At 40.7% G+C, this 13,155-nt stretch overlaps 1 protein-coding gene across 5 annotated transcripts in view; it reads left to right on the plus strand.

Annotated features, from left to right (window-relative positions):
- gdap1l1 (ganglioside induced differentiation associated protein 1-like 1) overlaps positions 1-13,155 on the plus strand; it is a 76,424-nt gene that overhangs the window by 26,186 nt on the left and 37,083 nt on the right. The window contains exon 3 of one of the 5 annotated variants that reach the window (XM_041205081.1): positions 8,871-8,912. The exons of the other annotated variants lie outside the window; for them this stretch is intronic. Coding sequence (XP_041061015.1) covers positions 8,871-8,912 — 42 coding nt within the window. The remainder of the gene's footprint in view (positions 1-8,870; positions 8,913-13,155) is intronic. 5 annotated transcript variants of the gene reach the window in all.

Consider the following 13,155-nt stretch of genomic DNA (forward strand, 5'->3'; position numbering starts at 1 on the left):
TTTTATTTTACCAAGTGTTTACAGAACAAAATATGAAATTTGCCTTCTGAGCATTGTTAATATAAAATGCATGTGAGAAATCAGCATTTGACTTTTGTTTATCTCACTGAGCGTAATGAATGAATTCATTTTTTTGTTTATAGCTTTAATTATGATACTTTATCTTTCAAAATAAATATTAACTCCAGTCATGTTCGATTAATTGTCCAATGATAAAACAATTCTTCTTTAAATTCATGTATGACCGAAAGCCAATAGGATCTGAATTCATAACCTACAACAATTCCACAAAAATTTTAGAGGCCTGTGTGAAGGGAAAGTAGGGAGACAGGAATGTACATAACATGATTCCTTTGACAAGGTTTGTTGATGGAAAGTAGGTGATGAGGATTTCAATTCTGGGTTCAACAAATTCTGCAGCTACAACTTGTATTTGTCGAAAATGGAAACTTTTACCCACAGTATTTTAATATACTAATAACAAAAATTAGATAGTGCCTTTCATATGTTCTAAGGCACTTCACAAAGCAGTAAGGAAAATATGAATGCCATGACAAAAGCTTGATTGAAGAGGCGGGGAGTAATGAGGGACTAAAAGGGGAAGTGGAAGGTGGAGCAATGGAGGTGTTTTGGAAAGAAATTCCAGAGCACAGGGCTAGGTACCTGTTATATTGGTCATATCATAATATTAATGTAGTTGGAAATGGTTGCTTCGGGATTGCCATGTGATTTGCTGCTCTTGGACCACTACACCAATTCTTAAAAACAATCACAATCTTATAAACTATTTTACCATACAATGGTAGTCTTACTGTTAAGTATAATCTTTTTTCCAGACATGCATACTACTTTAAAACATCTGGGAACCAATTAACATTGTAGCCTTTCCATAACCCCAAGAGGAGGTGCTGGAATGGCCATAAAATAGGCAAAGACCTGGCTATGCCAGATTACTGTCTTTCCCAGATGTTTCTGTATGCCTGGTAAGGACTGAAATTTCCATTCTGCTCTAAACAAGACTACTAATGAAGGAAGGTTATAGCCAGACTGCAAGTTCTCACATCCCAACTTGGTGTGCATTTCAGCCCCTTTATAGGAACTGAGGACATACTTATTGATGTTTTCCATTGGGGTTGGCCCAACAACCCTTTTCAACCCAAACCATTCATTCCCAACATTTGCACAAAGATATTGCACCTCCTCTGCTCCCTCCCTTCCCCACACACTGGTTTTCAGACCAATTTTAGGTATTCCAGTTCTTTCAGTAGCTTTCACCATTCTTTTTGAAATGGAGAAACAAGCTTAAATGCCTTTGCTTAGTATAAACAAACAGAAGCAAATAATCTTCTGATATTAGAGTATTCGATAAGCCTTTCACTAATCAGAACTACTTAGTCATTTATTTGTAAACAGAAAATACGGGAGTTAATTTTTCTCACTTCACATAGCTGAGGGTAAACTTCACCTGGGAGTTGAGAATTTGGACATGATTTTTCAACCATTTAAATTAATGGTCAGAATGGCAATCTTGTGGTGCTGTGGGTAACATCGCTACCTCTATGCCAGAATCTGTTTGAATCCCACTCCAGGACTTGTTGGCCACAGAAGGAGCATTCATAATATGGTTCAAATAGGTTAATAATCAGCCTACTAATGCTTCCAACACTTCCCAATTATGCCCAAAGGAAACAAAGTGTGTGTGAATATAAAAAACAAACAAAACAATGGCCAGAACTTTGAAAACACAAATTTCTGACATTTGCTCTATCCCAGCAATGTAAGTCAGAAATTTACTCCTATGGACCATGGTTATAATAAAACAAAGAGACTTGACAAGGGAGGAGAGGTAAACTGAAACCCTTGTAGCCTTTCCCTTACTGTCTGTAATCAGTGTGGTTTTGGAGAGGAAAATATGTGTGGTTCATAGTCTCTGGAGGTGTGATCAATTTAGAAACAACAGCAGCAAGCTTTTGTGGGTTTAAATAAAGATGAATACACACTAACCCAGAAAATCTAAACACTATGTCATTCACACACCATCTGCTCAATAAAGATACAATTAAGGATGATAGTGCACTTCTACAAATGTTAAACCAAGAGAATACTTAACTGTTCACCTGTTTGGCTTGTTGAAGAAGAAGCATCATTGCAGGCCTGGTAAAGAAAGAAGTATTTTTCCACTCTTGAATTGTCATCACAATTTGACTATGGGGTCAAACAACTAAAGTCAGATAGCCGTATTATTGCAGGGTTCCCTCAAAGAGATGAATGTTCAGCAGGTCATGATGCTAGGCACTTGTAGTTTTCATTATCAGGTGGTCAAACCTCTTTACAGATGGACTTGGAGTTCTGAAATCTGGCTGAGAGACTCTTTTAAGATGTCTAGCCTCCAGATCCTTAAGGGCCTCTTTCTGAAGTTGCTGTCTCTTTTGGTGTTCTTCTGCAATCTGCCAAGGCCTGTCTGAGTCTTCACATAAAAACTACTTTTTCCGGCTGGTTTTGGTCACATGACCAAAACAGATAATGTTCACCCGGAATGGCTCAGCTGAAAGCCATTGATTTACAATGGAGATAATGAATGAGTTCTTAACACTCTTAACACTCGCTCAGGATGAATTGCTTTCTGCCCTACTCTCATTGTTAGGGTTCCCATTTGGAGACTGTGTTTTTATTCATTCAAGGGAATGAATTCAAGTGGGCTTCGCTGGCTAGGCCAGCATTTATTGCGCATCTAAAACTGCCCTTGAGAAGGTGATGGGGAGATGCCTTCTTGCAACGCTGCAGTCCATGTGGTGTAGATACACCCACAGTCCTGTTAGGAAGGGAGTTCCAGGATTTTGACCCAGCGACAGTATAGGAACGGTGATATATTTCCAAGTCAGGATGTTGAGTGTCTTTGAGGGGAACTTGCAGATGGTGATGTTCCCTTGTATCTGTTGCCCTTGTCCTTCTAGATGGCAGTGGTCTTGGGTTTGAAAGGTGCTGTCTATGGAGCCTTAGTGAGTGCCTGCAGTGCATCTTGTAGATTGTACACACTACCACTACTGCAAGTCAGTGCTGGAGGGAGTGAATGTTTATGAAAGGGGTGCCAATCAAACAGGCTGCTTTGTCCTGGATGGTGTTGAGCTTCTTGTGTGTTGTTGAAGCTGCACTCATCCAGGCAAGTGGAGAGTATTCCATCACACTCCTGACTTGTGCCTTGTAGATGGTGGGCAGGCTTTAGGGAGTCAGGAGGTGAGTTACACCCCGCAGGATTCTTAGCCTCTGACCTGTTGTTGTAGCCACAGTATTTATATGGCTAGTCCAGTTCAGTTTCTGGTCAATGGTAACCCCCAGGATGTTGATAGTGGGGGTCTCAGCGATGGTAATGCCATTGAATGTCAAGGGGCGATGGTTAGATTCTCTCTTGCTGGAGATGGTCATTTCCTTGCACTTGTGTGGCTTGAATGTTATTTGCCACTTGTCAGCCCCAGCCTGGATTTTGTCCAGCTCTTGCTGCATTTGAACATGGACTGCTTCAGTTTCTGAGGAGTTCTGAATGGTGCTGAACTTGTGCAATCATCAATGAACATCCCCACTTCCAACCCTATGATGGAGGGAAGGCCATTGATGAGGCACTTGAAGATGGTCGGGCCTAGGACACTATCCTGAGGAACTCCTGCAGTGATGTCCTACAGCTGAGATGACTGACCTCCAACAACCACAGCCATCTTCCTTTGTGCTAGGTATGACTCCAACTAGTGGAGAGATTTCATCTAATTCCCATTGACTCCAGCTTTGCTAGGGCTCCTTGATGCCACACTCGGTCAAATGCTGCCTCGATGTCAAGGGCAGTCACTCTCACCTCACCTCTGGAGTTCAGCTCTTTTGTCCATGTTTGAGCCAAGGCTGTAATGAGGTCATGAGTTGAGTGGCCCTGGCAGAACGCAAAGTTAGCGTCGGTGAGCAGGTTATTGCTAAGCAAGTGCCGCTTGATAGTACTGTTAACGATCCCTTCCTTCACTTAACTGATGATGGAGAGTAGACTGATGGGAAGGTAATTGGCCAGGTTGGATTTCTCCTGTTTTTTTTGTGTGTACAGGATATACCTGGACAATTTTCCACGTTGGCATGTAGATGTCAGTGTTATAGCTGTACTGAAATGGTTTGGCTAGGGGCACGGCACATGTTTTAGGTGAATCCCCAAACAATAGCAAGTGTGAATTTCACCGATAGTATTTGTCTTGATATGCCCATTCCAGAGATAGGTCCCCACCTAAGGGGATGCAATTAGGAACTTTCTTGAAGCTTCAGAGAGTGTTGAAGTTGCAAACATCTCCTGACCGTTGGCAGCCATATCTGCCATTTTATGGGTGTCTATTTTTTTAAAAATGAAAGACAGTTCCAGAAACTTCCATACAAACACAGTCTATGTGTAAAGTGTTGAATATGCCATGCTTTCACTGGACATGACAGACAGTTTAAGGTCAAAGTGGAATTTAATGTTTTGTTGAACCACCACTACTGTTCCAAAAAATTTGGAAGCTGTTGAAGCTTTTGGTTCTAATTGTGATGATTGTTAGGAGCTCTTCCAGTTATACTGTGTAATTAAACAAACTGCCCCCATGATGACCTTTAAATAGCTTCTAGAATGCAATCCTCCCCTCGCTGCCCACATCCCCCACCCCAATCCCCCTGTGGGTGATTTTACTGACATCTTATTTTAGGGAATACAGATACACAAAGAGAAGTAAAAAGAACTGAACTATCTTTGAAACTGCAGCACTTCAGTTCTTCACCATTTCTGTAATGCAAGCCAGGGCCACTGGCAGACTTGACCTCCTGAAGATCATTACTGAAGGAATTCTTTCTCTGCCATCCTTGAGTCCTGAAAAATAGAAATCAATAGTTAGGAAAGATGACTCTAACATATGGACTAAATGCCACCCGTTACATGGATGATAGCACGAACGAATAAAAAATTAGTTTAAAGAAGAACACAATTTTTAAATCAAAATCATTCACTCTTTGATGTCAGAATAATTTTTTAGCCATTCAGTACAAAAATGGTGGTTGAATGGCAATGGAGTTCAAGACACATTTATCACTAACTCTAGTTCCCTTATCCCAGTGGTAGGCTTGCTGTTCAGGCTTATTTCCATTCAGGTACACTCATATTTCTGTGCTGACTTTAGGAGGGTGATAGGATAACCAACTTCCTCACAGCTCTCCCCCATTTACACTCCCTCTGATGCCATTCTACATCAAGTACAGGAAAAAGCAGAGTTCTCAGCTCTGGGGAAGCCAGCAGCAACTTAAGCCCACAAAGAAGTGGGCCTTCACTGCGGTTACAAGAGGGTAAGTCATCAAGATTATGCAACCAATTGTAGCTGACAGCAACAGAACATTGCATCTGCCAACAGCTCCAATTTGTAAATGTAAAATTGCCTTCTGCTAATTGATTATAATCTGTGGGCAGTTGTGTACTGTAGGCACATGAGAGTGGTGGGCATGTGTCCACTTGGTAATAAACCAAAGCTGGGAAAAACATTTCATGCAGAACCCTTCCAGCCATGCAGGCTGCTGTATCAGTCCGTACTGTGATTGAATCCAAACCCCTGTCCTGGTATTAGTAAACGCTTGAAAATATGAAGCTGCACATCGTCAAAGTGCTCCTGACTTCCAATTTGATGACTGGAATTGTTTTAATTTGGAGACAAATGTCTATTAGCAGTCTCTGTGAATTTATACAACTAAATTCAGCTCCTTTATCCCAGTGCCAGATCCTAAATAAGCCTGAACAGCAAGTCTACCACTGGGATAAAGGAACTAGAGTTAGTGTATAGAGTGGGAACTGCAATGAAATCTAAACTAAAGCAGCACTGCTATAAAATTGGCTTTAAATTCTGTCTTTCAGTGTCAGATAATTTCTGTAACAAATTTCCTTGTGTCCTTATTATAATTTCCTTATTATATTTTGACAAAAATTTGGTCATGAAATTATATATATGGCCAAGAAAAATGTGGGTTTTTTTTCGGTTTGCCCAGTTTGATTGGAAAATAGCTGGCGGGGGGAGGGCAATCCTGTCTTATTTCTGGAACAGGAGGGTTGCATACACAGTCATTCAATAGAGGTCACATGATAAACCATTTATATAGACTGTAGATATATATTTTATATATGTATATATTCTGTGTGTATATGTACATATATATTCTATATATATATCATATATAGAATATGCATAGAAAAGAAGAACTTAGTTTACTGTTATTAACTGTTCAATAAAAAGGAAAATCCAGTTTCTAGTCTTCATGTGTTAATTTTTAATATTAATAGGAGTCATCAGTGGCTCTAAAATAAGGAACTTTTTACCACTATGTGCCTCGTTCATGAATTATATATATATATATATGTTAATGCCTCTTCATTGTGGGTACCTGTAGTAATTATAGTTTTGATAAATGTAGGACTGTAACTTTAAGAATAATCCTGTGTTGTAAGATCGCATGATCTGTGTAAACCAATCAGTTTGCAGTGTGGGAAACCTCTCGGAGAGAGTTCTTCTTTATTTATAGAGTTAGATGTATACATGTAGTTGCTGCTGCTGTCTTGTAAATAGAATTCAATGTTTCCACCAAGAAAAGTTGCCTGGATGATCAACTCTATAACAGTACCTCAGTACCAAGTGACACATTAGGAGAATTAGCAATTTTGTATTTAAACAATTACATTCAGAAGAAAAGTCAAGTGACAGTTTTTATTTCATGTTTCATAAAAATGTCAATATTCCTACTGGCTCAGGATATAGATTTCCCAGGCAGCTGAAACAAGAATCACGCTTGAGCAATGGGATCAAGGACCCCGGGGCAGAAGTCCTGCCCACCAAGAGCTGCCGGCCAATCAGAGGCCAGCAGGTCTATTGAATAGCCTTGCCACCAGGGAGGCAGTGGCTGTCGCCAATACCACACACACCCGAGGCCCAGTATAGTCACTGGATCCCAGGTTTTGTGAAAGGGAAATCATGTTTAATCAAATTATTGAAGTTCTTTGAAGGAGTCACATGTGCTATGGCTAAAGGGAAATGGGTGGGATGCACTATACTTACACTTCCAGAAGGCATTTGATAAGATGCCATATCAAAGGTTATTGTGGAAAATAAAATCTCATGGTGTAGGGGGTAACATATTGGCATGGATAGAAGTTTAGTTAGCTAACAATAAACAGATAGTAGCCATAAATCGGTCTTTTTCTGGTTGGCGGGATATGGTGTGCCATAGGGATCAGTACAGGGGCCTTAACTCTTTACAATTTATATAAATGATTTGGATGAAGGGACAGATTGTGTGGTTGCTACAATGTGACATAGATAGGTTAAGTGAGTGAGCAAAGACCTGAAAAATGGAGTATAATGTGGGCAAATATGAAATTGTCCATTTTGGCAGGAAGAATAAAAAAAGAAGCATATTATCTAAATGATGAGAGATTGTAGAGCTCTGAGATTCAGAGGAATCTGGGTGTCCTAGTGCATGAATCATTAAAAGGCTAGTGTGCAGGTACAGCAAGTAATTTGGAAAGCTAATAGAGTGTTATTGTTTATTGTGAGGAGAATTGAATACAAAAGTAAGGAGGTTATGTTTCTGTTGTACCGGGCACTATTGAGACCACATCTGGAGTACTGTGTACAGTATTGGTCGCCTTATTTAGGAAAAGATGTAAATACGTTAGAAGCAGTTCAGAGAAGGTTTACTAGACTAATACCAGGAATGGGCAAGTTGTCTTATGAGGAAAGGTTGGACAGGCTAGGCTTGTATCCACTGGAATTTAGAAGAGCAAGAGGTGACATGATCAAAACCTTTAAGATCCTGAGGGGACTTGACAGAGTGGATGTGGAGAGAATATTCCCTCTTGTGGGAAAATCTAGAATTAGGGATCGTGGTTTAAAAATAAGGGGTCACTCACTTAAGACAGAGATGAGGAGAATTTTTTTGTCTCAGAAGGCCATCAGTCTTTGGAACTCTTCATCAAAAGGCAGTGGAAGCAGGGTCTTTGAATATTTGTAAGGCAGAGCTAGATAGATTCTTGATTAACAATGGGGTGCAAGGTTATTGGGAGTAGACAGGAGGTTACAGTCAGATCAGCCATGATCTTATTGAATGGCAGAGCAGGCTTCAAGGGTTGAGTGGTGTACTCCTGCTCTTAGTTTGTATGTATGCTCATATATATGAGTGATGGTGGGAGTGGGGTCAAGGGGGAAGGCAGGTGAAGGTGGCGTTGGGAGGTCAGCAGTGTATGTTGGCTGTGACTGGCTAAGGAACGATTGCTCAGGCACGGGTATGTCTGAACTATAATTGGTTTATTGGATAAACATAACTATGTACAGATATACATGACTAGGTGTTGCTCAATCTAAGCAATGAGCATTCTCTCCCTCTTCCCTCTTGATTCTTGGTCATGTGTCTCTTACATCACCATGTGGGCAGTACTGTTTCTCCAGTCCCCAATGCCAACCCTTTCAACCCTGAACATCCTAATACTACAGGTAGCAAGGGCAGGGGGGTGGCTCTGAGTGAGTTCTCTCTCTGGAAGCTAGGTCCTTCCATCAGGCACTGAGAAGGACCCTCCCATCTCCTCCTCCTCCCCCCCCCACCCCCGCCACTGAATTCCATGAGCAACCCTACATGGGCTGGCTTGTCATGCTTCTGCATGTTAAGTCCCCCATCTGCATTAATTGCTCACTTGAGGGTCTCATGGCAACAAGGTGGAATGGCTATCCATAGGTCTTGCCACCATAGACTTAATTGGGGTGGAGATGGGAAGGTGGCGGTGTCCTTCCCACCACCTCCCTGACTGATTAATTGCCCCAGCTGCCAGGCTCACTACACAGGAGAGTGCAAGATTCTGCCCTACAAGCTTACCCATGGCAAAGCCAGCTGTTCTGTGCATTGTGGTCAGGAGTTAAACCTGGCTTTCAATAAGGCTTGTCTTGGACCACACAGGATTATCATCAGGCAGAACTTGTAATAGGTTATATGCTCCATTTTACCTTGAATTGAAAGAGACAGTTTAAAATATAACAAGTTATAAAACCTCACACTCATAACACCGTCAATATAGCAGAGAACTATTTACAACACTCAGCCTGAGTTTTGGGTTCTGGACTTCAAGGATAAGGCACCACAATGACATTTTTTTCCTCATCTCAATGAAAGAAGCACATAAAAGATTTTTTTAAAAGTCAGCAAGTTCAGCGGAGTTTAAAATCGAAGAAATGAGTAGAAAATGAGGTAACCACACACTCCCACGATGAATGGTTTTTCAGAAAAATTGCCAATGGTCAACCTACTGAGTTACGTTGAAGGTGTTAGGACAGGGTTAAACAGAACTAACACCCCAATTCTCTTCCCTTTCTGTCCATAATCTGTATGTTTTTGAAAAGGAAAATACGTGTGTTTCTTCACCTCCAAGTGTGTGGTCAATTTGAATAACCAACAGCTGACTTTTGTGGGTTTAAATAAAGGGATTATTTATTCACACATTCACCCCTAAAGTCTAATGCTATGTCACACACTTGGCACTTACACTCACCTACATCCACACACGCACACTCGAGAAAAAAAAAGTTAACAAGAATAGTATACTTTTATGAGTCATAGACAAAAGAATAGTTCATAATTTACATGTTTGGCTCATCTTGGGGAAAAAAACATGCCAGAAGGCATTTTCACTCCTAGATTCAATGGCCAGAGTTGTATAATTGAGATTGTTGCAGGTTTCCCTTGAAGAGATGGATTTTCAGCAGGTCACAAAGTTGGTTACTCGTGACCTTCTTGCCAGGCAGTCAAGTTTCTGTGCTAGTGGACATGAAAAGGAACAGGCTGGGAGGCTTACAATGTTGCTGCCTTTGCTGGTGCTGTTTCATGTTGTGTGGTTTGCAGACTGACTGGTTCCTCCAAGATTCTTGGGGTAATAAGATTTGTTATCTCAGGACAATTTCAATCAGGTGACCAGATGATCAAAATTCGATTGTGCAGCCAAAATGATTTGCAGTTCAAAGCCATTGCCACACAATGGGAGATAGATGGTGATCCTTCACATCTACTTTTGATTAACTGGTTTCTGCAGTTCTCTGTTATGTATCGAACTTGAAGTCAGTGGGTCTAGGAATGCATAGCTTTGAGTTTTGGGTTAGAATTCCACAAATGATTTTGTCTTGGTATGTTCATTCAAGGGAGGCACTCCACCCATTGTCATTCAATTAAGAACTTTTCGGACACTTGAGACACTTCTAAGTCTAGTAGAAATTTCAGAAGTCACTTGAGCATTGACAGCTTTGTAATGCCCATTTTGAAAAGAAAGGGCAGTTCCAGAAAATTCTATACTGAAAACAGTTCCTGTTTAAAGTTATGAATCTGACTAGGCATGATAAAAGAAGGGTAATTTTTCAGAAACTGAAGGAATAATAGTGTTAATCAGTTTTGCGACATTGCAATCTAACAAGAAGCAATGAGTTTCCAGTGATAACAATACTAATGTATGATGCAGAAAATTGGGAATGAATGAAGATTGAAGAGAAATAAATGGGTCCATTTGGCAAGGAATGTCATTATAGGATACCTAATAAAATGACAAGAATGAGGATTAACATAACTGAGAGAGAATATAAACATAGAAATTACTGTGTGAATGATGGTTTACGATTGCATTCAAACTGCATTCCTCTACTTTAATGAAGGCTTTAACCCACTTAAAGTTAATATATTAATGCTATTGCTAAAATGGTCACACAGGAATGACACTGAAATGCAATAAGCATTGGTGCATTAATTTGAGGGGTTGTGACTTGGACAGTGAGTTCCGGATCTCCACCATCCTCTGAGTGAAACAATTTCCCCTTGAATCCTTTCTAAACCTTCTACCTTTTCCACTAAATCTATGCTCCTGGTTAAGGATCTCTCGACCAAGGAGAATAGAAGCTTCCTAACCACTCTATCTAGATGTCTCATAATTTTATACACGTCAATTAGGTTTCCCCTCAGCCTCCTCTGTTCCAAAGAAAGAATTACTAATTATGGGATGGCAATATCCTTTTGTGACTTTTGAGTGAACTACTTCTATTGAAAGTTTTAAACATGAATTTGAAGTTGCCAGAAGATGAAATTGGACCTGAAGCAGGTCCTTTGTTTTCAGCACTAAGTCATTTGTGTTTGATATTGGGACCGTTCTCCATTTATAGCCTTAAAAATGCTTGTATTTAGCTCCATTTTATATTTCACGGTCATTTCTATTTATACATTTTTTTTTAAAAACTTTAATTCTCATTTTATATTTTGGTCCAGCACTTTTCCTGTTTTATACTCTTATAATTTTCTATCTACCTGTTAAGTTTATTTGTGATTTGCTTTTGTTTTGAATGAGGTCAATAGCTATTCAGCAACTAAACCTATTCAATTCTTCTCCAATTGTGTACTATTTTCAAACTGGAGTCTACCAACAAGATCAGACAAGAATGAAATGATTCATTGGGTTTCTACCAATGTTATAGTTCTTTGGATGGTTACATTTAAAATATATCCAATGTTCTATTTTATGAACATCACTGAGAACAATAGGTGAGTTATGAATTGTGAGATTATGCTAAGTGTTATGAGAAAAGTTCAAGCAGTTTATAGTCATCAGAGCCCCAGAAATTAACCACTGCTACAGTTATAGTTCTCCTTTTCTTGTTTTTTGTGGTTGTGCAATATGAACTTGTACCATATTTGCTTGAATTTTACAGCTTGTTAGTCAAGGCTAAGTGTGGATACATTTCATGTTGAGACTAAATATACAGTACCGTAACATAATCACACAAAAGGAAAGGCAAAATTCTACAAGAAATGATTTGATGCTAGCATACAATGTAATTGTTGAGAATATAAGAAATAGGAGCACGAGTAGGCCTTACAGCATTTTGAGCCTGCTGCACCATTCAATAAGATCATGATTGATCTTCAACCTCAACTTCAGTTTCCTGCCCGATCCTCATATCCCTTGATTCACTTAAAGTCCACATACTGTCAATGTCAGCCGATGTCAACTGAGCTCTCTGGGGTAGAGAATTTCAAAGATTCAAAGCTATCTGAATGAAGAAATTTCTCCTCATCTCAATCCTAAATGGCCAACCCCTCCTGATTATACCCTCTATATCTTAGACTCTCAAACAAGAAACAGGCTCTCAACACCTACTCTGTCAATCCCTCTTGGAATCTTATGTTTCAAGATAACCTCTCATTCTAAGTGCTGTAGTGGGCGTGAAAAAAGATGTTTTACCCGCTGGCAGCAATGACAGATTTTTGCACAGTGTCATCCCCTTACTGCCTCATAAATTATGCAGTCAAGGGAAACACGTCGGATCATGGTGGCTGGCTTCTAATTTGCCAGTCATGATGTTACATCACCACTTCCTCACTCCAGGCGCCATAATTAAACTGCAACTGTGCACACACTTCTCAATGCTTGCAGCCCAGGACTGCTCCAGTGAAGACATGGCCCCAAAATCCAAGAAGAGTGCAGTCCCCTAATTCAGTGATGCATCTCTGGGATGCCTTTTGGATGCTGTGGAGGCCCGTCGCAATGTTCACTAGCGCCGCTCTGGCCACAGGAGGCCCAGCAGTCACACCTCAGGCTTGGGAGGCGGTGGCAGAGATGGTCAGTGCCAATGCTGCAGATAAAAGGTCGGACATCCAGCGCAGAAAATGGATGAGTGATCTTATCCGTGCCACCAGGGTATGTCAACCATCTGATCACTCTCAACTCTCACGCTCACAAGCCTATCACACATTCACTGGATTCTCACTCACTGCCATCTCAAGGGACATCACCACTCACTCTCTCACACACACCCTTACATTCCCATCTGGCGTCATCTCCTCTGGAGACTGCCTCCTCATGCCATCCATGGCTCCACTCAGCGCACGTGCATAACTGGCATCCTTCTCATCTGGCTTGGCATGCACCTTGCTCACATTCTCTTCACCTGTCTTTATGCAGGACAAGTTTGTGCATGATCAACAGGAGAGACCCCAGACTGGGGATGGAATGCCAGACATCGAGGTCCTCACTCCATTCGAGAGTTGCGCGTCGGAGCTGGCCAGAGAGGACATGGACCATTTCTGTGGTGACATGGAGGTCAA

Source organism: Carcharodon carcharias, chromosome 14 (genome assembly GCF_017639515.1).
Source record: "Carcharodon carcharias isolate sCarCar2 chromosome 14, sCarCar2.pri, whole genome shotgun sequence".
Lineage (NCBI taxonomy): Eukaryota > Metazoa > Chordata > Chondrichthyes > Lamniformes > Lamnidae > Carcharodon > Carcharodon carcharias.